The sequence below is a fragment of the Aphelocoma coerulescens genome, chromosome 17 (genome assembly GCF_041296385.1).
Source record: "Aphelocoma coerulescens isolate FSJ_1873_10779 chromosome 17, UR_Acoe_1.0, whole genome shotgun sequence".
In the NCBI taxonomy this organism is placed as follows: domain Eukaryota; kingdom Metazoa; phylum Chordata; class Aves; order Passeriformes; family Corvidae; genus Aphelocoma; species Aphelocoma coerulescens.
Genome location: NC_091030.1, coordinates 744,543 through 764,694, shown reverse-complemented (window position 1 = coordinate 764,694; position 20,152 = coordinate 744,543). Strand labels below are relative to the sequence as shown.

Genomic DNA, 20,152 nt, shown 5'->3' with positions numbered 1-20,152 from the left:
GCAAGAGTGAGGAGGAGGAGGAGGGACAAGTGGAATGCACAGAAAAAAGAGGGGAGAAAAATTTGCAGAAAGATCTGCGTGTCCTGAGTAGACCCCCATGTTCTGTTGTGTTTGACACGCTCCACGAGTAGGAAACCAAGGGGTGCTGTCCTGGGAGAGCAGAATCATGATGGAGCCCTGGGCACCTGGAGGAACCAGTGCCACTGGTGGGCAGAGGAGAGGGGGAGAACCCAGGATAAACGGGGCAGCTGGTGTGTGGCACCCCGGTACCTCCCACATTGCTCCTTCTTCAGGGAAGCGTCCTGGTCCTGATCCTGCTCCATGGTGTGGCATCCCTCCTACACCAACCAGCCCATGCCAGGAGCACCCCAATGCCCAGACCTGACTAGGTCCAGGGCCCACCTGCCCCACAGGTCCCATGGATGGGCAATGGAGCTGTTCTCTCCCCTTCCCACACCCGCTGGGGTCCAGCACAACACAGGGCTCCCCATGTTTGGGTCCCGGTCATGCTCTTACCGATACTTTGTTCATGGGCAAGTTGTGGAGGGAGATGACCCCTCTCATGCCAGAAGAGGGTCCCCACTTTGGGGGCAGCTGCGTGGTCAGTCACTCCCCGCTGCTCCGGTCACAGTGCTCTGCCTGCCATGGGGTGCCGTGGCCAGGGTCCCATGACACGTTCCCCAGGGACTGGGCTAGCTGGGTCTAGAACAGGCCAATGGGGTGAACATTCAAGACAACGTGGCCAACTTGGAGGCTAGCAGCTATTGCAGGAGGTCCGTGGTGGAGCGAGCTTTGTGGTGATGTTGGGCAGACCTGCTGGTTGCTCTGCGGGCTGAGCAGCCAGCGGGAGCGGGGTGCTGCCACCAGCTCATGTCACAGACTGTGCTTGGTGACCTCCACTTCCATGCAGCAGCCCTGGCTCAGAGACCCCAACGCCCTCCTGCTGGAAGGCCCCACGAGTCCGTAGCATGCTGGGGCACGTTGCCTGGGGTCCTTGTAAAGATGAGAAAGCAGCGAGGTGCTCTGTTTCATGATGCTCAGCAGAGCCGCGGGCCCACACCAGGTCTTAGATGGGCAAGGCTGGAGAGCCCATGGGGCTGGAAGGCCAGGCTGACCCCAGCCCCACGGGCTCTCCTGGCTAGCGAGCGAAAGACGCAGACCTGGTGGCCTTGCTTCTTTCCTTTCCGTTGTCGGGAGTTTTAAAAATGGATTCTGCTCTGCAGCCCTGCAGAATGGTCCCTCAGGAGTGCCAGAGAGACAGGCTGGCACCATGGAGCCAAGACAGCCCTGGGAAGCTTCCACCCCACTCTGAACATCCTAGCGCCCACCATCACCCGAGCTGCACAGCCTCTCCGCGGCACATCATCCCCACCGCCCCAGGAGGAGATGCATGTGTTCCCCATAGGCAGCTCCTGCAACTCGAGTAGCACTGGCAGAGCTGACGTGTCCATCCATCGCAGCCACCCACGATACTGCAACCCCACAGACGCCATGTGAGACGCATAAACCACACAGACACCTCCGAGCCGGCACATTGCGTACAGACACGTATCGAGGTGCACAGGTCCCTTAGCCCCCCGCATCGCCAGCCCCCGCAGAGCCACACTGCCAGCCCCAGGCACAGCTGACACACGTCCCACGGCACCGCCCCGCCAGGGCCGGCGCTGGCGGCGCTGGAGCCCCGCGGCCGTGGGGATGGTGCCAGAGCTGGGCGAGAACCGAGGGGCTTCCTGGAAAAGGTCACCTTTTCAGTGAAGGATCAGCTGTCCCAAAGCCAAACGCTTCTTGGCTGAGAAAGAGCCTAGTTTTTGGCCCAAAAGAACCAAAAGTAGGTCAAAGACAACTTTTTTTTTTCTTTTTTTTCTTTTTTTTTTTTTTTTGCCTCAAGGGAAGTTGATATTTTCTACAGCAAGATCACATTTAGCTGGAATCCTAATTTTTAATTGAAAAAAAAAAAAAAACAATACAACAACAAACAAACATTCTTCCAGCAAATCTTCCACCAGCCAGGGACTACCATATGAGCCCAGTTAGGTTGAAGTCATTTTTAAAGACATTAAGTCCTTGTCTATATTTTCTTCCTGGTTGTCATTTAAAGTTTTTGGTGCCTTCACTTCACTTCCATACCTTAACATGTTTGAGTCTCTTCTACAGTTAATATTGATTAATTTCTTGGCTTTATAATGTTTGGTTTGGGGATTATTGCACCATCCCTGTAACATAATTTACCCTAAATTACTGATATGTGCTTCTAGCATTAGTCCTACTTTAACATAGTTTTGATATGACCGTTTTCTTGCTTTTTTTTCCTTTTCCTTTTTTATTTTAATTTTAATTTTTAGTATTAAAAGTTGCATGCATGAACTTTACACAAAAAAAAAAAAAAAGTAAATGAGAATGTTACCCTGTGATAACTCTGTGATTGGAGGAGATATGCTTTCAAATCAAAAGCCATGCTCTTGTATTTTAATTTTTCTGGCCAGATTGCCCATTTCGCTTGGTTGTTTTAGCGTTTCCCACCCCAAGAGCTGTGCAGAGAGGCCAGAAGGCCCCAGCCTGCCCTGCTACACCACCACAGCAGCCACACGTGCACCAAGGCACACACACTCACACAGGCACACTCCGCTTCTTCCACCCCCCTCCCATCAGGCAGGATGTTTAACAAAGGACCTTTCTTCTACCCATTCATTTTTGTATCTCCAGTTCCTCCTTCTCCTCCACCAGTGAGTCACCAGCCTCTCCCCTTTCCCAGTCACCTCCTTGCTGCGGGAGTCAAGCCCCATCCCATGAGCACGCACCTCCCGGCAGCTCTGCCACGGAAACATTGCATTTAGCCGGAACCCAAATTTTTCACCAGGAGGGGGTGGCTGCACCCGATTTTGGGAGAGAGGGGTGTTTTTTGGTGGGCTGATGAATAGCCACAAAAAGCTCCCCCCAGGGCGGCAGAGTGACACCAGGATGGCCTCGGCCGCTCTCTGTGCCGACGGGTGATGGCCGAGCTGTTGCCCCTTAGCAAAGCAAGGCCATGGCCAGGAATTCCCAGAGGCTCCATTGGAATCTTAGCCAGTGCCCTGAGTGGCAGAATGGCCCCGTGAGAGGCTCCCTGGGTGTCAGCACGTCCCCAGCATGGCACCGGAGAGGCGGGAGCACGCTGGCTCCCGGCCCTGCCCCAGCAGCTCCCACCCAGGGGTCCCGGGGAAGCACGAAGCTGGGCTGGGCAGGGCAGCCCCAAGGACCCCAAGCAAGGCTCGGGGGACCCCAGCCCTGGCCTGGCAGGAGGCAGGGTGCGCAGCACACAGGGTAGCCACAGTGCCAGAGCTGCCGGCAGCGCCGCGGAGGCCACGGCCACCATCGACCAAAGCAGGGCGGGTGAATCCGCCACCGAGGAGCCGCCCCAGAGCCCCTCAAAACATGGGCCCTCCTGGGCAGAGCGGTGCAAGGGCTGGGAAGATGTCACTGGAGAGGGTCTGTGCTGCAGTACGTGAGACCCACAGGGACCCTTTCCTGCCCCGGCACCAGATCAGGACCCCAGAGAGCAGCGCAAGATGCTCCGGACCACCCGCTCCCACAGCAGGGCTGGACAGGGCTTCCAGGTCAGGTTTGGAGTTAGGAGAGGAGCTGGGAAAGGAAGGGAGAATGGAAGGAGGAAGGGAGGAAATAACTGCCCAGCTGTAAATTCCTGCCTGGGGAGGAAGGACTTTTATTTTCTTGCCCACTGATGGGAATTTCTGCTCTCCCCCCCACTTGCTGATGGGACTGCTGCAGGGGAGGGCTCTCCCATGGTCTCTCCCATGCCAATCCCCCCCCATCCGCAAGGAGCTCCGAACCCCAAATCCAGGCCACATCCCCAACACAGGCCGTATTTTCACATTAGCAATCAACGCTACACTTTATCACGAGTCAGCCACACCACACATCTCACCTGCATGAAAGAAGAGTCACGGCAGGGTCATTCAAGCAAGGAGGTGAAATGCCCTGGCCTCAAAGCACAGCTTGATCTGGCACCAGAGAGGTGCCAAAACCCAGCCAGACCCTCCAAACACAGGTTCAGGCGTGGGCTGGGCTGATGAGTCACAGGCTTTGTTTTGTAGCCCTCCCAGAGCAGAGAGGGCCTGGCTCAGCGGGTGACGTGGCAGCCACGCTCCGCAGAAGCTGCACCACGCTCCTGGTGTCCCCTCTGCCCAGCTCCAGGGTGCTTGGAGAGTGTCTGCAACGACCTCTGCACAAGCGTGGATGGCACTGGGAAGGGGACCTCAGCCAGCAGCAGCTTTCGGGGCGTTGCATCACCCCCAAGAGATATCCTGTAGGGACACATGGGATATGAGTAGCAGCGGGGACAAGTGCCAGAGCTGCCTAACACTTCTTTCTCCTTGTCTGTCTATTTGTGTGTTGCAGCAGTATCACCCCACCGACATCACTGGCCAGCTCAACCTCTCCGACCCCTCAGTCAGCACTGTGGTGTGACCTTCTCCCCGAGGGCCATCAGTCCTTGCCCAACACAGTAGGAAGGCACAGCCAGGACTGCCTTTCAAGGGACACTGATGGGTTCTTCCGGGTGAGATGGGAGGAAAGCATCCTTCATCCATACACAGTGACTCCATTGTATATCTCCCTCCCTTCCTAGGCCTGCTGCCATGCTCGTGCCCCAGCAAGCACGGCAGGGCCAGGACAAGGTTTGGACTTCACTGTACAGAGATTATTGCTTCCAAACAGTGCCACGATAATCAGAATTGCCACTGACTGGCTCCGTGCAAGGGGAAAGGACTGCGGAAGGCGCACGGTGCCTGCTCTCCCACGGTAGCAGGGAAGAGCTGGTGCCAGACCACAAACACGTGCTTAACCTCGCAGGCTGCAGCCTTCTGAGCACACACAGCCCCTCGGACGTGTGCTCCACGTCTCCCACCACCTGGAGGGCTCCAGCGACGTGCCCACGGTCCTGAGCAGCTGGAGCAGCCAGCTCCTGGTGCGGCAGGTTGGGCACACGTCCCTGCTGTGCCGAGTGACCCTCACGTCTGCCGCAGGGGCTGGAAGATGTGTGCTCTGCTCCTTGCAGGGGACGGACCCAATTCCCTTCCCTCCCATCGGCCCGTGGCTGTGACTCAGTCCCTGTCCGTGGTCCGGCTGCAGCAGGAGAGCTCCCGCCCTGCAGCCCCCGCCCTGTGCTAATCCCGGTGCTCCGGAGCCCTGGAGTGCCACCAGCCAAGATCCCGGCTCCCACCTCTCCTGCACAGAAGACATCCCCAGGACCTGGCTACGGCCAGCATGTAGCACTCACACAGCAGCTCTCCTGGCCAGGAATTCTCCACGGGAAATGGCTCTGGATGGTTGCACTGACCTCTACCCCAGCTCCACACTGCCTCAGCACCAGCAATGCAAGGAGAGATGCTGCTGGCTGGTCACGGCTGGCTGCGGTGCTGCAGCGGCCGCCCAGCCTGTCTGCCCTGTGGGGGCACCACGGCCAGCGCTGGCGGCTCCCCTGCCACCCTCACCTGCAGTCCAAGCTTGCCAGCAGCTCCCGCGGCAGCCCCGAAGCCCCAGCTCACGGCGCTGCACCTGCCTGAACCTGGAGACGTGGAAAGCAGATCCCAGTTCGGGAGAAGGGAACCGAACGAGCCAGGCTGACGCCGTCCCTCCCCGCACCTTCCTCCCCTCGAGCCCACACGCCCACCCTGAGCGCCCTCCCCGGGGGCTCCGACAGCGGGGCGGGGACTGGGCACCGGGGCAGCGTCTGGCAGAGCCCGGCTGGGGATGAGCAGCACTGCACGGGCACGGGCAGCATCACATCCCGTCTCCTGCCAACATGGAACACCCACCTGCAACGTGGTACCGAGCCCCAGCGGCACGAACTGCCTTCTCCCTGCCCCAGGCTGCCCCCGCGGCAGGGCTCTCACATGGCAGCTGAGGTCTGGGAGCATCGTCCCACCGACTGCTGTGGCTCCATCAAGTTCATCTAGCTCCAGCTGAGAAATCGGACCCATTCTACTTTATACGTCAATGTTACATTAATACCGAGTTTTTGCAAGAGCTCAGTAAAGTCTAGACTGGAACATGAAGTGGTTTATTCCAGAGCTGTGTGCCTCTTTCTGTCTCTGCCTTCTGGCAAAGCTGGCAGGGAGCCCTGTGGTGAATCAGAGCCTCACCCAGCCCTGCTGCAGGGTCTGCAAACAGTGGAGGGACAGGAAGGGATGGAGAAACCAGCAGGGAGAAAGGCCAGGGGCTGTAGGGGAGACTGGGAGGGAAAGGGCATCCCCATTCTGGGACACCCAGGGGACAGCCAGAGTGGGGCACAGGCCTTGCAGCGAGGGGATGGGGACAGACTGGCACTGTCCCAACACCAGCACCATGGCAGCTGGCCCTGTCCCACCTCCATCCTGGGGAACACAGTCCCCTGCCACTGCTGGGCTCCCCATCCCCTGGGGGCCAGTGTGGGGCCTGGCCAGTGAGGCCAGCCTTTGGGAACAGAGGCACAGAGAGGCTCCTGGGCTGCACCAAAAGGTAAATGGTGACTCCTGGGGTGGCCTGAAAGGCACCAAGAGGAATATGGTGAGTCCTGGGATGCACGCAGGGGCTCCCAGGCTGCACCTAAAGGCACAGTGAAGCATCTGGGGCATCCTAAATACACCCTGAGGGGCCTGGGCAGCACAGGGGGCAGGACAAGGGGAGAAGGATCACCTGGATGCCCCCAGGAAGGGGATATGCAGATCTGAGGATGGCCTTGGGGAGCCTCCCAAAACACTGAGAGCACCTGTGGTCAGCCCATGCCCTGCAGGGAGCTGATCCAGAGGTTGCTCCCCCCTGGCAGAGGCAGCTTGGCACCACCTTGGGGGACTCTGAGAAAAACCAAAGCGATTCCAGGAGCAGAACTTCCTCTCATGGTCCACAGGGGTGTGTTTACAATGGGTGGGTGCAGGCACCTGGAGACAGGCACGGATGGAGTACAGCCTGCCCAGGGCAGAGCCTGGCTGAGCTGCCTCAGTGCACCCTGCAGATGCGGGGTCTCCTCCAGCAGTGGGATTCCCGGCGCAGGCTGTGGTAGAACACTATGAGGGACCCCATGAAGGTGCAGAAGAAGATGCTGGCGATGAAGGAGAAAGGTCCAATGATGAAGAAGGTGATGTACTGCTGGGAGGACAGCGAGGTCCCCTGGCATTGCCTGAAGGACTCATCCCCAAAGGCCATGATTGGATACTTGTTCAGCTGCTCTGGAACTCTGCACAGGAGCAAACTCTTCTCTGGAAGAGAAAAGCCGTGCTGGAGGGCACACACGGCAGCTGGGGAAGGCAGGTGCCAAGGACAGGCAGGATGGCAGGTCGGTGTGGGACAGATGGCACCAGGGCAGGAGGTCAGGGGCCAGGGTCACCAAGATCACCCGTGTCAGGATACAAAGGAGAGCTGTGAGGTTCAGGACTCACCTGCGTGGGATGGGATGGGATGGGATGGGATGGGATGGGATGGGATGGGATGGGATGGGATGGGATGGGATGGGATGGGATGGGGACAGGTTCTGGAGAACCTCACCCCCAGGGCACTGACCACCCAAGCCCTCAGCCAGCTGGCAGCCAGGGTGCTGGGTCCTGCCTCAGCCCTGGCAGGGTGACCAGCCAGCGTGGAGCGGGCAGGGGCTTAGGGACACAGCCCTCTGGGCACTCACCTCGCACTTTCTCCCTGTTGTGGCTGAGCCAGCGCCAGAGGGGCAGGATGCCGCAGCTGCACACCCAGGGGTTGTCCTGCAGCAGAAGGGCTCGGAGCTGAGGCAAGGCGCCCAGCACCCCAGGCTCCAGCTCCCCCAGCCTGTTGCTGCCCAGGTTGAGCGTGGCCAGGCTGGTGAGGGGCAGGAAGGTCTCGGGGGTCAGCACCGTGAGGAGGTTGTGGCTGAGGTCCAGCTCCTGCAGCGCCCCGAGCCCCAGCAGCGCCTGGCCGTGGATCAGCTCCAGCCGGTTGTGGGCCAGGCTGAGCAGCCGCAGCCCCGGCAGCGCAGGGAAGGAGCGCGGCCCCAGCACGGTGATGAAGTTGTAGCCGAGCCACAAGGTGCTGGTGTTGGTCGGGAGGCTCCAGGGCACCTCGCGGAGACCCCGCTCGCTGCAGTCCGCCTCTCCCGGGGCGCAGCGGCAGGCGGCCGGGCAGGCTGGCGAGGGCGGAGGGCACAGGAGCAGCAGCAGGGCCAGCACGGGGCCGGGCACCCTCCGGCAGCCCATGGCCGCCCCCTGAGGCACAGAGGGCTCCCTGACCCGCCGTGCTGGGATTGCCCCGCGGACAGGTTCCCTAGAGCCCCGCGCCTCGCCCTGCCCCGTGCTCCCGGCTGAGCCCGGCGGGGCTGGCTGGCGGTGCTGGGCAGTGCTCGGCTCCGTGCGGCCGCTCGCATTCATTCCCCTGCTCACCCGGCTGCAAACCTGCATCGGGCTCTGCTCCCGGACCCGGTTTTCCTCGGGGTGGAGCTGCACTTTTTCCAGCAAATATTTTTGCAATGATGCTTGCCCTGCAAGGTGTGGAACCGTGCCCACGTCCCTCCCTCTACCAGGCACCGCTCCAGCCAGGTAAGCAGCCAGTTCTGAGTGGCCTGGGATTAACTTCTTGTGTGTGGCTGCAGGCTGGAGAGCAGGAAATTGGCAAATCCAGATCCATCCCTAAGCCTCCATTCCCCCCCAGGGGCATCTCCCACGGCAAGGGGGGTACAGCCACGTACAGAGGGGTGTGGGGGCCCAGGACCCCCAAGAGTGGCTGGGTTACTGGGACAACACATAAATGGGACAAAATCATATCATTTGCAGGTCTTACCTCATCTTATGTGCTGTCACACTGTGCCCAGGGGTCCTCAGTGGGGAGCTGTGCTGGGACCCATGGCCTGCCCTGCTGAGCCCAGCCCTTGGCTGAGCCCTGTGTGCCCCTGGCAGGAGACCACCAGCCATGCCAAAGTGAGGAGGGCTGGGACAAGATCTCATGGGCCACCCTCCTCCTTCCCAGAAGGGACACGTCTGTGTGCACACAGAGGGTGACCCAGGAGCCCCTCCATGAGAAGCATGGCAAAGGTGACCTTGCTGGGCTGCGGCCACCCCAAACTGGTTTGCCCTCACCCCAGCATGGCAGTGCCAGTTCCATGGGGCTCAAAGTCTGCCCCCACCTTGTTTACACCGGCTCCGCTTCAAAGCCACTCCAAGCCCGGCCGCTGAGGGCTGGGGAGGAGTGATGTCACCTCCCAGTGCCACTGCCCCTGGCAGAGCTCAGTGGGGGCTGGGGGACCAGGCGACACGGCGGGCAGCACCTCATCCCACTCCCAGCCAGAGTGGGGGTCCGGAGCAGGGACACTGTCCCCTCTCACATCCATCAGGACCCCAGTGGCCACGGTCCCGGAGGAATCCCTGTCACTCTGCTCCACGGCTAAGGCACTGGATAGGAGCAAGGCAGGGCACAGCTGCACCCCATGCCAAGGCCAGGATGTTCCCAAATCTGGGACAGAAGCAGCAGGCAGAGAGTTTATTAATAGCATCCCGAGGAGCTTTGGTTTGTTTATCTATCCTGCAGCAAACTCGGTTTGCTGCATTAATCCCCATCTGGAAATAATTCAGAGGAATCCTCCAGCCCAGCCCAGCCCCAGGGCAAGGGCACAAACCCGTTGCCATGTGGAGCTGCAGCCCCAGCTCATCCCATCCACAGCCACAGGCTAGATGGAGACCTGCATTTTGAGGGAGCCCTGTCCCAAAGTGCCCTTCCTCCCCAGGAGATGCATTGCCCACTGCAGGGGGACACCCACGGAGCTACAAAGCAAGGGACAAGCCCCCAGAATTGTTCTGGTGCTGGGGGGAGGCAAGGACGCAGGGGACACGGGGTGTGGGACAGGGTGCCATGGGTTTGGTCACCCAGCACTGTTGGAAAGCTGGGACCAAGAGGTGCTGGGCTGAGCACAGAGCTGCACAGAGCCAGGCCTGGGGAAGGGATGGGCCCTTCCCACACTCTTCCCACTACCCACCGCTGAGTTTTTGGGGAGAAATAGAGGGGAAGGTGCATTAAGACTCAGTGATAGCTCTTATCCATTCCTCGAAGGCTTTAATTTCTTGCATGTTCCCGAGTAATTAAAGGTCCAAGGCAGGACTAACATGGAATTTCTGAACCACATCACACTTCTGTCGGCCCTGGGACCAGGTTAATTCTTCTGGGAACATCTCAGCTGGGACTTTTTTAAGGCAGGTGACACCAAGTGGCAGAATTGTGCATGAGCTCTGTGCAGGGCTGGGTGCTGTCCAGCCCTGGCCCCCAGCACAGCGAACATCCGAGCACCAGGACTGCCCAGGAGACACAAGGTCCCTGTCAGCCCCAGGGAGGCACAGGCTGGGGTCCCCGCTGAGCCCTGAGGGGGTTCCTGGTGCTGGGGAATTGCAAGAGCTCATAAACCGCATGGAAAACAGAGGCAGAAAATGAGCCCTGAGGAAAACTGCAAGAACTGCCCAGGCAACAGCAAGCCCTGCCCAAGAGCTGTTCCAACGTCACCCTGTGCACCCCAGTGGCCCCTGTTTGGCCCCTGTTAACCCAGACCAGCTACCTGGGCTCTTGTCCTTGCACCCCGGTGTGGGGTCAGGCAGGGGAAGCAGGGAATGGCTGGAGAAACAGCAGCAGGGTTTGTGTGTGCCTGTGAGTGAGGAAAGGGTCAGGCAGGAAAGGCCAAACCTGGCAGGAGCCACAGAGCACGAGGCCAAGCAGGAGCTTCCTGGAGCTCAGCTCTCCTCCCACACCGGACCAAAGTAGCTGGAGCAATGTCGGAGGTTTCCTAACACCTCTGTCATCCTCACTTTCACCGTCCTGCTCTCCCAGTGCCAAAATTTCTCATGCAAGTGGCCAGCAGAGCAAACACTCCCAGCACAGCAATCCGGCAGGGCAGGCCACTTCTCCCCCCACCAGCCCTGGGCCAGCCCCAGGCTTGCCAAGAAACGTGACCAGGATGTGCAGCCCAGCAGGGCCCAGAGTGTCTTTCATAGACGTGGAGCTCTCAAGGTGCTGGACGCTCCCCACGGCAGTGCCAGGCCCCTGTCCCCTGCCTGGGGGACACTCGGTGCCACTGTCCTTGCTGCACGGGGGAACAGAGCATGAGCCAGCCCGTGCTCAGGGACCAGGGAACGTCCAGACCAGGTTTTTGAGCAGTCAGCAGGGCAGATGGACAGGATGAGCGGGTGGGAGCCTACTCATCCCCCGCTGCTGCACCCCAAATCCCGCCAGGATGCACAGCAAGCCCTGCCCACGCTGACGCCCTTCCTAAGCCGCCAGCACAGCCCCACCACTGCAGTCCACACGTGGGTCTGAGGCATGGCATAGGTCCCCAAAAGCAGTCCCAGGCTGTCCCCGGCGCCTCAGCCGCCCTGGCAGCCCCAGCTCAGCTCTCGAAGGCCGCGGTCACCCCGCAGCACAGGCACAGCCGGCAGCAGCCGCGCCGGGGGAACAGCGCCGGGGGCAGCGGCTCTTGGCACAGCCCCGCCGGCTGCTGGGTCACCGCCTGCTCCTTGCACGAGCCCTTGGCGGGCAGCGCGGGCGGGGACCTGCCGGCCACCCGCGGGTGCTCCTTGTCCGCCTTGACGGCCAGGAAGGTGGCCAGGTCGAGGTCGAGCATGGTGACCCCGCCGCGCGGCGTGGGCGTGTTCTGGCGGCACTGCGGGCAGGGGATCCAGCGCTGCTCGTTGGTGACGGCGTCCAGGCGCTTCAGGCAGGCCTGGCAGAAGGTGTGGCCGCAGTAGAGGCGCCGCGGCAGCCGCACGCCCAGGTCGTAGGAGGAGTAGCAGATGATGCACTCGACGCGCTGGCTGCCCCGGCTCGGGGTGCGCGAGTGCGCCCCGACACACGGCCCCACATCCTCTGCCCGGGGGCTGCCACCGGCCTGGGACATGCTGGGGAGGGGGCGAGAGGGGGCGTCAGGCCCTGGCTGGGGAAGGGGCACAGGGGTGGGATGTCACCTCCGAGCGCACCCGACATGCAGGAGAGAGAGGGAGCAGTCCGAGCGGTGGTTCCCAGGAGCAGCAGGATCCCTGCATGACATCCCTGTCCTGCCTGACATCCCTGTCCTGCCTGCCCCAGGACCAGCCCGGCCTGGAAGGGCAGGAAGCTGCCGCTGCAGTGGGTTGTCCCTGTATCTATGGGAGATGTGTTTTTCCCGGTGGGAGCTCTGGCCAGACCTCAGCAGCCTGCTCAGGGTGTGGCCTGGGACTGGGGGGAACACGGGGTGAGGTGCCTGGGTGGGCCAGGAACAGCACCTGGGGACCAGGCAGTGGCACAGCCCTGCTCCTCCCCAGCCCCGGGCTGGGCTGGCACAGCTGTGGGCAGCAGGGGCTGGGCACAAAGGCTCGTGGGGAGGGGTCTGAGGGGGTCCACCCTCCTCTCAGGTGGGGTCTGGTACCCACCAGCACATTTGCAAACTTCTCCTGGAGGCCACCAAGACTCTGTTCCCTCTCCTTAGGTGACCTCAAGTGTTTTGGTGCACAGAGGTACCCCCGTCCTCCCCTCCTCCCAATTCCCCCCTCCCTACCTGTCCCGAGATGCTGCCCAGGGCCTCAGGGTTGGTGGCAGAAGAGCTGTGCTGTCCCGGGGGGCTGTGGCAGTCCTGTGGGGAGCATTGGGGAGCTGAGCTGCCAGCAGCTCCCCAGCCAGGTCCCTGTGGCTGCCGGTGGTAGTGGGCAGGGGCTCACCTTTCAGGGACAGGTGCTATTGGATCTGCTGCAGGGAAGCCAAGCCCGGCAGATTGGGTTACAAGCACCTGGGTAACAAAGACCTCTGAAATCTAAGCCCAGGAATGGTCATTAACCATCAGCCTGTGCTTCATTAACAGAAGGAGCCATCCCTGTGAGGGCGAGGAGCTCCGGGCTCTACCGTGGGCAGAGGGCTTGGACATCATCCGGACCTGGGCAGCAGCAGCAGCAGAATCTTCCACGTTCTGGGCCACCCTTCACAGCCAAGGACATTTGGGAGACGTCGGCCAGTGGAGACCCCGTCGCACTCCAGCCACACATCCCCAGGTGTTCCGGGCTGCGGGGACGGCTGTGACAGGAGCGGGAGGGCACGGGGGGGTGGCAGGGCTGGGACTGCTGCAGGGACACCGGGGCTCTGGCCCGGTCTGGGCTGGCAGTGCCCACGCGTGGGGTGGTGCTCCCACCTGGAGCCTGGAGGTGATGTGTCCGTGACCTGCCCCTGCCCTTCCCCGTGAGGCTGCGGGCTCTGGCCTTGGGGCCTGAGTTACCAATGCTCAGCATCAGGCTGGGGGCACCCCAGCGCGCCGCGGGGACACCTGCAAGGTTCATGGCAGTGCATGGCCCAGGGGAGGTGGCAGCGCCAGGGAGGTGCCAGACTCTGTCCCCGCAGCTGCCCGTGGCCCAGCAGCAATGTCCCAGCCCGGCATGGAGGGTGCTGCAGACTGAAGAGGGGAGTGTGGTAGGGGGACAGATCCTGGACCCAGGCTCCTGGAGGAGAAAATCCCGTGCTGGAGGCAGGGCAGGACGGCCTGGACAGCCGGCAGCATTCCTGCATGGAGCAGGAGAGGGCAGCAGCTCCCACTGCAGGCGGGAGCAGGCGGAGCTCTCCCGTGCTGCCTCCTCCACTGCTCGGCACCCCAGCTCAGCGCAGGCAGGGTTTGGGGCAGGGGAGCCCTTGGTGACAGGGGCTGTGCATCTGCTATGCTGACACCAAGGGCACCATGAACCCTGCCAAAATCCCACCTGGGTCCAGGAATAGAGAGTCATGGAATCGCTAAAGCTGGAAAATATCTTTAAAATTATCAAGTCCGATGTCAGCTCAGCACCACCACCATGTTCACCACTAACCCACGTCCTCAAGTGCCACATCCACACATTTTTTTAACACTTTCAGGGATGGTGACTCCTCCACGGCCCTGGGCAGCCTGTGCTTTACAACTCTTTCAGTGGAAAGTTTTTCCCTAATATCCAGCCTAAACCTCCCCTGGCACAGCCTGAGGCCATTTCCTCTCGTCCTGTTACTTGGGAACAGAGACCAACCTACACCTCGCTACAACTCCTTTCAGGGAGTTGTGTGGAGCGATAAGCTCTCCCCTCAGGGAAGGCAGACCTGCAATCAGCAGCGACACACGTGGATGGGAAACGCGTTTTCCTGTTCCCAGGGCTCATCCCCGGGCGCTGCAGGGACCTTCGGCACCGCGGGACGGGGAGCGGCACCCTCAGGGAGAGCAAAGGTCTGAGCGGGATGAGCCGGAGCCCTGCACCGCCACCCGCGCTCCAGAGGCAGGAGGTGGCGGTCACCCAGCACAACCCTCCGCACCCCTGGGCACCTTGGGAAGATGAACACACCCGGGGAGCACCCCTGGGCCTCTGCACGCAGCTGCCCGGGTCACCAGAGCCCTGCCGCGGTCTGGGACAGCCCGCACCCTCCGCTGCTCACCCCCCCTCCCCTGCCGCTCCAGTTTAATCATTGCCCGGCTGGCTGGCAGGCTGTGCCCGGCCGCTCCCGCCGTGTTTGCCATCGCCGCGGGGCTGGGCAGAGCGAAGGGCAGCGGTGACACACGGCAGATGCTGCGCCCTGCCCTGCCCGAGCCCCGGCTCGTACCGGCCGCGGCACCGCACACCCCTGGGGACAGTTTTCCGTCCCGCAGAGCACGGCAGGGCCCGGGGCAGCCCCCGCCCTGCGGGCTCCGGCGCTGACGTGTCCCCTTGCCCCGCCACGCCGCGGGCGCCCCGCGACAGGGCAGGGCTGGCGGCGGGGACACCAAAGCAAACACGGCGTGGATCTGCCCGTCCCCGCTGCCGCGGTCTGGGCAGGGCGAACAAGAGAGCTCCTTGTGCAGCGGCCAGCCTGGGCTGTGTCCCTGCCAGCCCCCCCTGCGAACCGCACGCCCCCGGCCACCCACCGCCCTGGGAGCTGGGCCAGGCAGCGGGTCCGGACGGGGGGGCCAAACCTCTGCCAAGCCACTGCCACCCCACCCCATGTCCAGGGGGGTGGGATTTCAAGAGTGGTGGGCTTCCAGGCAGTGGCAGGCTCTTGATGGCCTCCCAGCAGTGGTGGGCTCCCAGGGGCTGTGGGCTTTCAGTGGGATCTCAGCGTGGTGGCATCCAGGCAATGCTGGGCATCCAGTGCTTGTGGGGTCTCAGTGCAGGTGGGCTCCAAGCAATGGCAAATACCAAGCCATGGTGGGCTCCCACTGCTGATGGACTCCTGGGAGGGTCACAACCAGCCCCAAAGCCCACCCAGCTGGCCCAGCCAGGAACTTCCCTTTGCCAGGCCCTTCCTCAGCCTCTCCCAAAGACTCACAAAGTCTTTCCAGACAGGACAGTCACCCAGCTTGGCAGGGCTGGGCTGAGCACCAGCCAGTGTCCCCAGACACGCAGGAGCAGCCTGTATTGGGAACGCCTGGGCACTGCTGGATCCAGGCTGGCACTGCTGGATCCAGGCTGGCAGCGGGGCACCAGACAGCAGCCAAAGAGCTCAGCGAGAGCCGCTGCTGTCAGCAGGGCAACAGTTAAGCCTGGTTTGGAGGCTTTAGCACTGCCCTTGCACACCCGCCAGGGAAAGCAAGAAGTGACACGGGAATCCCAGAAAAGCCCGCATGGAGGGAAGAGGCACACCTTGGCAGGGCAGGAGAGGGCTGTAATTTTATTTGCAGCACCCTGAAGTCATCTGCAAACACAGGCACTCCTCCCAGCCCCGGCACCCGCAGGCCAGGCAGCTCTGCAGCAGCCACGGAGCAGCTGCCGCCTGGCAGAGCGGCTGTCCCTGGGACGCCAGCTCCGGGGAGGACTGCCAGCACCAGGGAGCGCTGCCAGCAGCACGGAGGGACGTCAACACCACGGCGGGACACCAGCACAACAGCGGGCTTGTTCCAGGTCGATGGCAGCAGCCCCAGCCGAAAGCCCAGCCGGGAGGTGCCCCAGCGCTCTGGGAAGAGCCAGCAGAGCGGGCTTCTCTCGCCCTTCTCCGAGCACAGGGAGTTGCAAAAGGCGAATGTGGGGCCTCTGCATCCCCAGCAAGGTGCCCCAGTGCTGCCCCGCTGCTGGAGCTGGGCCAGCCCTCTGCACTGGACCTGGTTCTGGAGTGCAGATGGGGCGAGAGGTTGTGCCCAGCACCCCACAAGCCTGGCAGGAGGAACAGAATGGGGCTGGGGGTTTCCTGGCACCGGGATATGAATGCCCACATCCATGCTGTGCCATCAGGTGCTGCCCTGGAGCACAACCCAGCACTCTGCCATGCTTTGGCTGTCTGTCTTTCCTGTCTCAGTCCCTCTGTCCATGGGCAGTGTGGTGAGGAGGAGCAGGACCCAGATGGAGCTTGGTGCAGGGTGCCAGCAGCATCCCCGTGGTGCTGTGGGAGGGGGGACAACTCACTTCTGGGGAGGTGGGTCCCTGTTCCAGCTGGAGGCTCGTCCCTGGATCCTCTCCACTGCTCCAAGACAGTGACAACGATGTCCTCCTCTGCCACGCACAGGGCTGCCAGCAGATGCCCCAAACTGCAAACCCACCCGCTGGCAGCTGGGCACTGCCCACACCTTCCCAGGGTGGAGGCTTCCCAGCACGGGGAGACTGGCAGGGGCACTGTGCAGGGCTGCAGGCTCACAGCACTGCCCCATCCCCAGTGCAGTCACTTCTCGGTGACATCTGTCCCAGCACACATCATCCTCAGGGCTCCCGGGCCCCACGGTGCAGGTGCCCATCCCCAGCACATCTGGCTGCAGAGTTCACAGGTGAAAAGCCATGTCAGAGTCCAGCCAGCGCCAGCTGCCAGCTCTGCGAGGTGCCAGGGCAGCTTCCCGGGGTGCCCAGGCCAGCAGCCATGTCCCTGTAGGGTCACCCAGCCCCATCCCATGGTCAGCACGTCCTAACGGCTCTTAGGAGATGACACAGCAGCACTTTGGGCACCAGGAGCAGCACCTGCAGAAGCCACATCGCCTGCCAGCCCCCCGCTCGGGGCCCTTGGATGGCTTGTCCAGGGTCACGGTGTAGAAGGAGGCAGATGATTCCCCATTGGGCATCCTCAGGCTGGCATAGGGGTTGTAGGGACGTGACCAGGACTTGTCCACGGCGATGGTCGGGCTGTTCCAGCCATTAGAATGGTCTGTCTGCTCCTCCACGCCGTGGGTGGGCACGGCCGCGGGGTTGGCGATGACGGTGGGCTCATCCCTCAGGTAGCGAGTGATGAAGCTCTGCTGGAACTGCTCCCGTGGGATGTTGACGCTGGCGTAGGGGTTTTCCACGGTGATCCCACGATCCATCTCCCTGCCCCTTGTCAGCACACGTCTGGCATCGCCCACCCCCTGTGGGACAGAGACCCCGCTAACCCGGGGTGTGGGGGTGTCAGTGCCGGGGTTGTTCTCACAGCAGGGCAAGGGGAAGGGACCCCCGGCAGACCCCACTGGTTTGGGTGCAGAGCTGTGCTCCCCACTCCCTGCCAGCCCCAGGGAACCCCAACACGGTACACATGGACCCCCCAGAGCCAGGAGGGGGTGCAGGGGGTGAGCAGGGCACTGAGGGGGCAGGAGGGGGTGCTGGCTGGGACACAGAGTGCAGGCAGGGCAGGACAGGTGGGGTGGGAATTTCTCGAGGGACACAGCTGGAGGTACGGAAGTGGGAAGAGGAGCGGGCAGAAAGGAGGTGCAGGGGAGAGGCGGGGGAAGATGGGACAGGACAAGAGCGGTTGGGACAGGGGCTGGGGACGGGGCAGGCGGGGGAAGATCGGGGACCGGGGCGGGGGGGACAGAGGAAGAAGGGGGGCAGGGGGGAGCAGGCAGGACACGGCAGGGTGGGAACAGCGATCCCCGGTACTCACCGAGCGCGCGGCTCCGGCCGCTGCGGGGCCGCTCTGCCCCGGCTGCGCTTCCTCCTGCACGGACCGCCCCGAGCGGCGCCGCCCCGAGCGACCGACAGACAGACAGACGGACCGGCCCCGAGAGACCGGGGCAAGAACACCCCACACCCAGCACCCACCGCGCAGCCCCAAGACCAACCGACCGACCCAGCCCACACCGGCATTGGACATTGGAACAGAGCAGGGGCCAGAAGGAACTAGGCACCAATACCAGGCACTGGACAATGTGCACTTGGTGCTGGGCACTTGGCAGTGGACAGGGACACTGGTCAGGAGGCACTGGGACCAGAACTGGACAGGGACACTTGGCACTAGACAGGGGCAGGGGGCAATGGGAGATGGGCACTGGACAGAGGCACTGGGCACCAGGCACTGGGCACCAGGCAAAGCCACCAGTACTGAGGCACCAAACCAGCACTAGCCATTGGTACCAGGAACTGGACACCAGCAGTGGATACCAGCACCAGCATGGGCACTGGCACCAGCACCACACAGTGCACAGCCAACACCACACAGCAGGCAGTGCCACCATGCACTGTCACCACCGCCAGGACCGGGCACTGGCACTAGTACAGGCACCAGTACCATCCACTGGCACCAGCACCAGCCCTGTGTGCCATGCTCTGGGCACTGGCACCAGCACTGGCACCACACTGGTTCTGGGCAGCAGGCAGGGGCTGGGAGGGGGGCACTGCGCTCCACAGGTCTGTGGGAACCAGCAAACCCCGAGCGCCAGGCGCTGAGCAGAGGGCACCGAGCACCAGCACAGGTCAGGGGACACCAGGCAGGGGACACCAGGTCTGCACCCTCTGGCAGCCCCCAGACCTCCCTGCCAGGCTCTGCCTGCCCCCATGGGCACCCAGGGGTCCCACACCCCCTGCCTGGCTGTGTCTGCCCTCTCCAGCCCTGAGACCCCAGTGCCAGGGCTCTGCTGGGGTCCCCCTCCCTGCAGCACAGCTTTGGCTGTGGTGTCACCTTGTGCCCCTCAACAGGACCTTTCCCAGGGTGGGTTCGGGGGCCACCCCCAGGGCACCGCTGGATGGTGGCACACATGAGGCTGGGTGGAGTGAGGATGTGGCTGTGCTAGGCAAGGAGAGGGGTGCTGGCACATGTGCCAGTCCCTGGCACCAGAAGTACTGCACAAAAAAAGATGCAAACTTTCAGCACCCTCCGCCCTCTACCCCGTCCATGTCCCTGCCGTGTGACCCTGCTGTGGTGTCCTCAGCCACTGGCACTCTTCCCATCCCCAAGGCCCCCAAAGTGGCTTGTGCCAAGCCCCAACCCTTTCCCACAAGCAGAACCTGTCCCTCCCGTGAGCCTCAGGGGTGATGGGACAGCATCCTCCTGGACAGGCTGGGAGCAGGTGCCCCAAACTGCAGCTGAATCGTCCTGGGACTGGATTACATTTCCCGCACACTTTGCAAAGGGAAAAGCCACTTCCTTCTGGCCATCCTTCTGACAAGAGGAAATATTTCTCACCTGCCCCAAGGAGCAGGGGCTGCCCAGGCCGGCCCCTTGGCACTCCTGGAACAAGCAGGAGAGCTCCAGAGGGCGAGGGGAGCCTGCCTGCCCCTGGCAGCACAGCCCCTGAGATGAAGCTGCCAGCACCTGCCTGCAAATCCTCGGCTCCCCTGCCTTCCCTCTGTGGCTGATCCCTCTGTCCCGGAGCCTGCTGGGCTGGCAGCTCCCAGAGTGTGGTTTCCTTGTAAAGAGACTCAGCGAGCTTCCAGGTGGTGGAGGGAAAGGCAGAGGGAGGCCTGGGATTTTTGGGGGGGGGAAGAAGCTGACCCTCCTCTGACCAATTCTAGCATTGAGAGAGGGGCCTCGTGCACTCCTGTGCCTCAGTTTCCCCTCCGAGGACTGAGAGAGGGGGTGCAGCAGAGCACGTCTTGTGACAAATCAGCATCACAGCACACAGCTCTGGGGTTTGAAAGCTGCAGAACTCCTGCACAGACCCCTCAGGGCCATTCTGCCACCGCAGGGTCACCTGAAGGAGAGCCACCAGCAGCCCCTGTCCCTTCACTGGGCCTCGCTGCTCCCCAGTTTTCGCATCTTGAGCTGTTTCCCCAGAGCAAAACTCATCTATTTGGCTAAGCAGGGATAGAACAAGAGGCATCCTCCGCCCAGGTGTCCCGCGGTAACCCCCTCCCTGCCTGCCCGTGCCCGGCCTGTCCCTGCTCGCACAGGGGATGTCGCTGTGGCTCTCTCCAGCAGCGCGCTTCCCTCCCTCGCAGTGCCTCAGGGCTGGCTGGGTTTGTCTTTTAGCCCCCGATTTCCATGCGCAGCCCTGTCCCAGGGCAGCTCTGCTTTCAGGGAGCTGCGAGGCTGCACGTCAGGCACAGCCCGGGCCTGGGGG

General features: G+C 62.3%; 4 protein-coding genes across 8 annotated transcripts in view; 1 reads left to right on the top strand and 3 right to left on the bottom strand.

Annotated features, from left to right (window-relative positions):
* GRIN1 (glutamate ionotropic receptor NMDA type subunit 1) overlaps positions 1 to 4,464 on the top strand; it is a 36,876-nt gene extending 32,412 nt beyond the window's left edge. For 4 of the 5 annotated variants that reach the window (XM_069031738.1, XM_069031736.1, XM_069031737.1 and 1 more), the window contains one exon: positions 4,396 to 4,464. In XM_069031738.1, coding sequence (XP_068887839.1) covers positions 4,396 to 4,464 — 69 coding nt within the window. Of the gene's footprint in view, positions 1 to 1,223; positions 1,428 to 4,395 lie in introns of those variants that run through there. The other variant, XM_069031734.1, reaches the window with a different exon arrangement.
* Positions 4,465 to 6,075: 1,611 nt separating this feature from the next.
* On the bottom strand, positions 6,076 to 8,396 carry LRRC26 (leucine rich repeat containing 26). Its single transcript, XM_069031871.1, has 2 exons — positions 7,652 to 8,396; positions 6,076 to 7,232 (listed from the first exon to the last, which is right to left on the bottom strand). Exons 1-2 carry the CDS (start codon positions 8,394 to 8,396, stop codon positions 6,973 to 6,975), a joined length of 1,005 nt encoding a protein of 334 aa, XP_068887972.1. The 3' UTR covers positions 6,076 to 6,972.
* A 1,625-nt stretch (positions 8,397 to 10,021) lies between these two features.
* Positions 10,022 to 12,708, bottom strand: RNF224 (ring finger protein 224). The gene is made up of 3 exons (XM_069031775.1): positions 12,663 to 12,708; positions 12,503 to 12,577; positions 10,022 to 11,867 (listed from the first exon to the last, which is right to left on the bottom strand). The coding sequence occupies exon 3, from the start codon at positions 11,864 to 11,866 to the stop codon at positions 11,360 to 11,362; it is 507 nt and encodes a 168-aa protein (XP_068887876.1). The 5' UTR covers position 11,867; positions 12,503 to 12,577; positions 12,663 to 12,708; the 3' UTR covers positions 10,022 to 11,359.
* A 2,864-nt stretch (positions 12,709 to 15,572) lies between these two features.
* Positions 15,573 to 18,954, bottom strand: LOC138119823 (uncharacterized). Its single transcript, XM_069032029.1, has 2 exons — positions 17,758 to 18,954; positions 15,573 to 17,264 (listed from the first exon to the last, which is right to left on the bottom strand). The coding sequence occupies exons 1-2, from the start codon at positions 17,958 to 17,960 to the stop codon at positions 16,820 to 16,822; spliced, it is 648 nt and encodes a 215-aa protein (XP_068888130.1). The 5' UTR covers positions 17,961 to 18,954; the 3' UTR covers positions 15,573 to 16,819.
* Between the last annotated feature and the right edge of the window lie 1,198 nt (positions 18,955 to 20,152).

Bases quoted from the DNA above. Each gene is read 5' to 3' on its own strand.
- LRRC26 (XM_069031871.1), bottom strand. From the start codon at position 8,396: ATGCAGGTTTGCAGCCGGGTGAGCAGGGGAATGAATGCGAGCGGCCGC. The intron at 7,233-7,651 runs GTGAGTGCCCAG...TTTCTCTTCCAG, and splicing joins CAACAGGGAGAAAGTGCGAG to AGAAGAGTTTGCTCCTGTGC.
- LOC138119823 (XM_069032029.1), bottom strand. From the start codon at position 17,960: ATGCCGGTGTGGGCTGGGTCGGTCGGTTGGTCTTGGGGCTGCGCGGTG. The intron at 17,265-17,757 runs GTGAGTACCGGG...ACCCCGGGTTAG, and splicing joins CGGCCGGAGCCGCGCGCTCG to CGGGGTCTCTGTCCCACAGG.
- RNF224 (XM_069031775.1), bottom strand. From the start codon at position 11,866: ATGTCCCAGGCCGGTGGCAGCCCCCGGGCAGAGGATGTGGGGCCGTGT.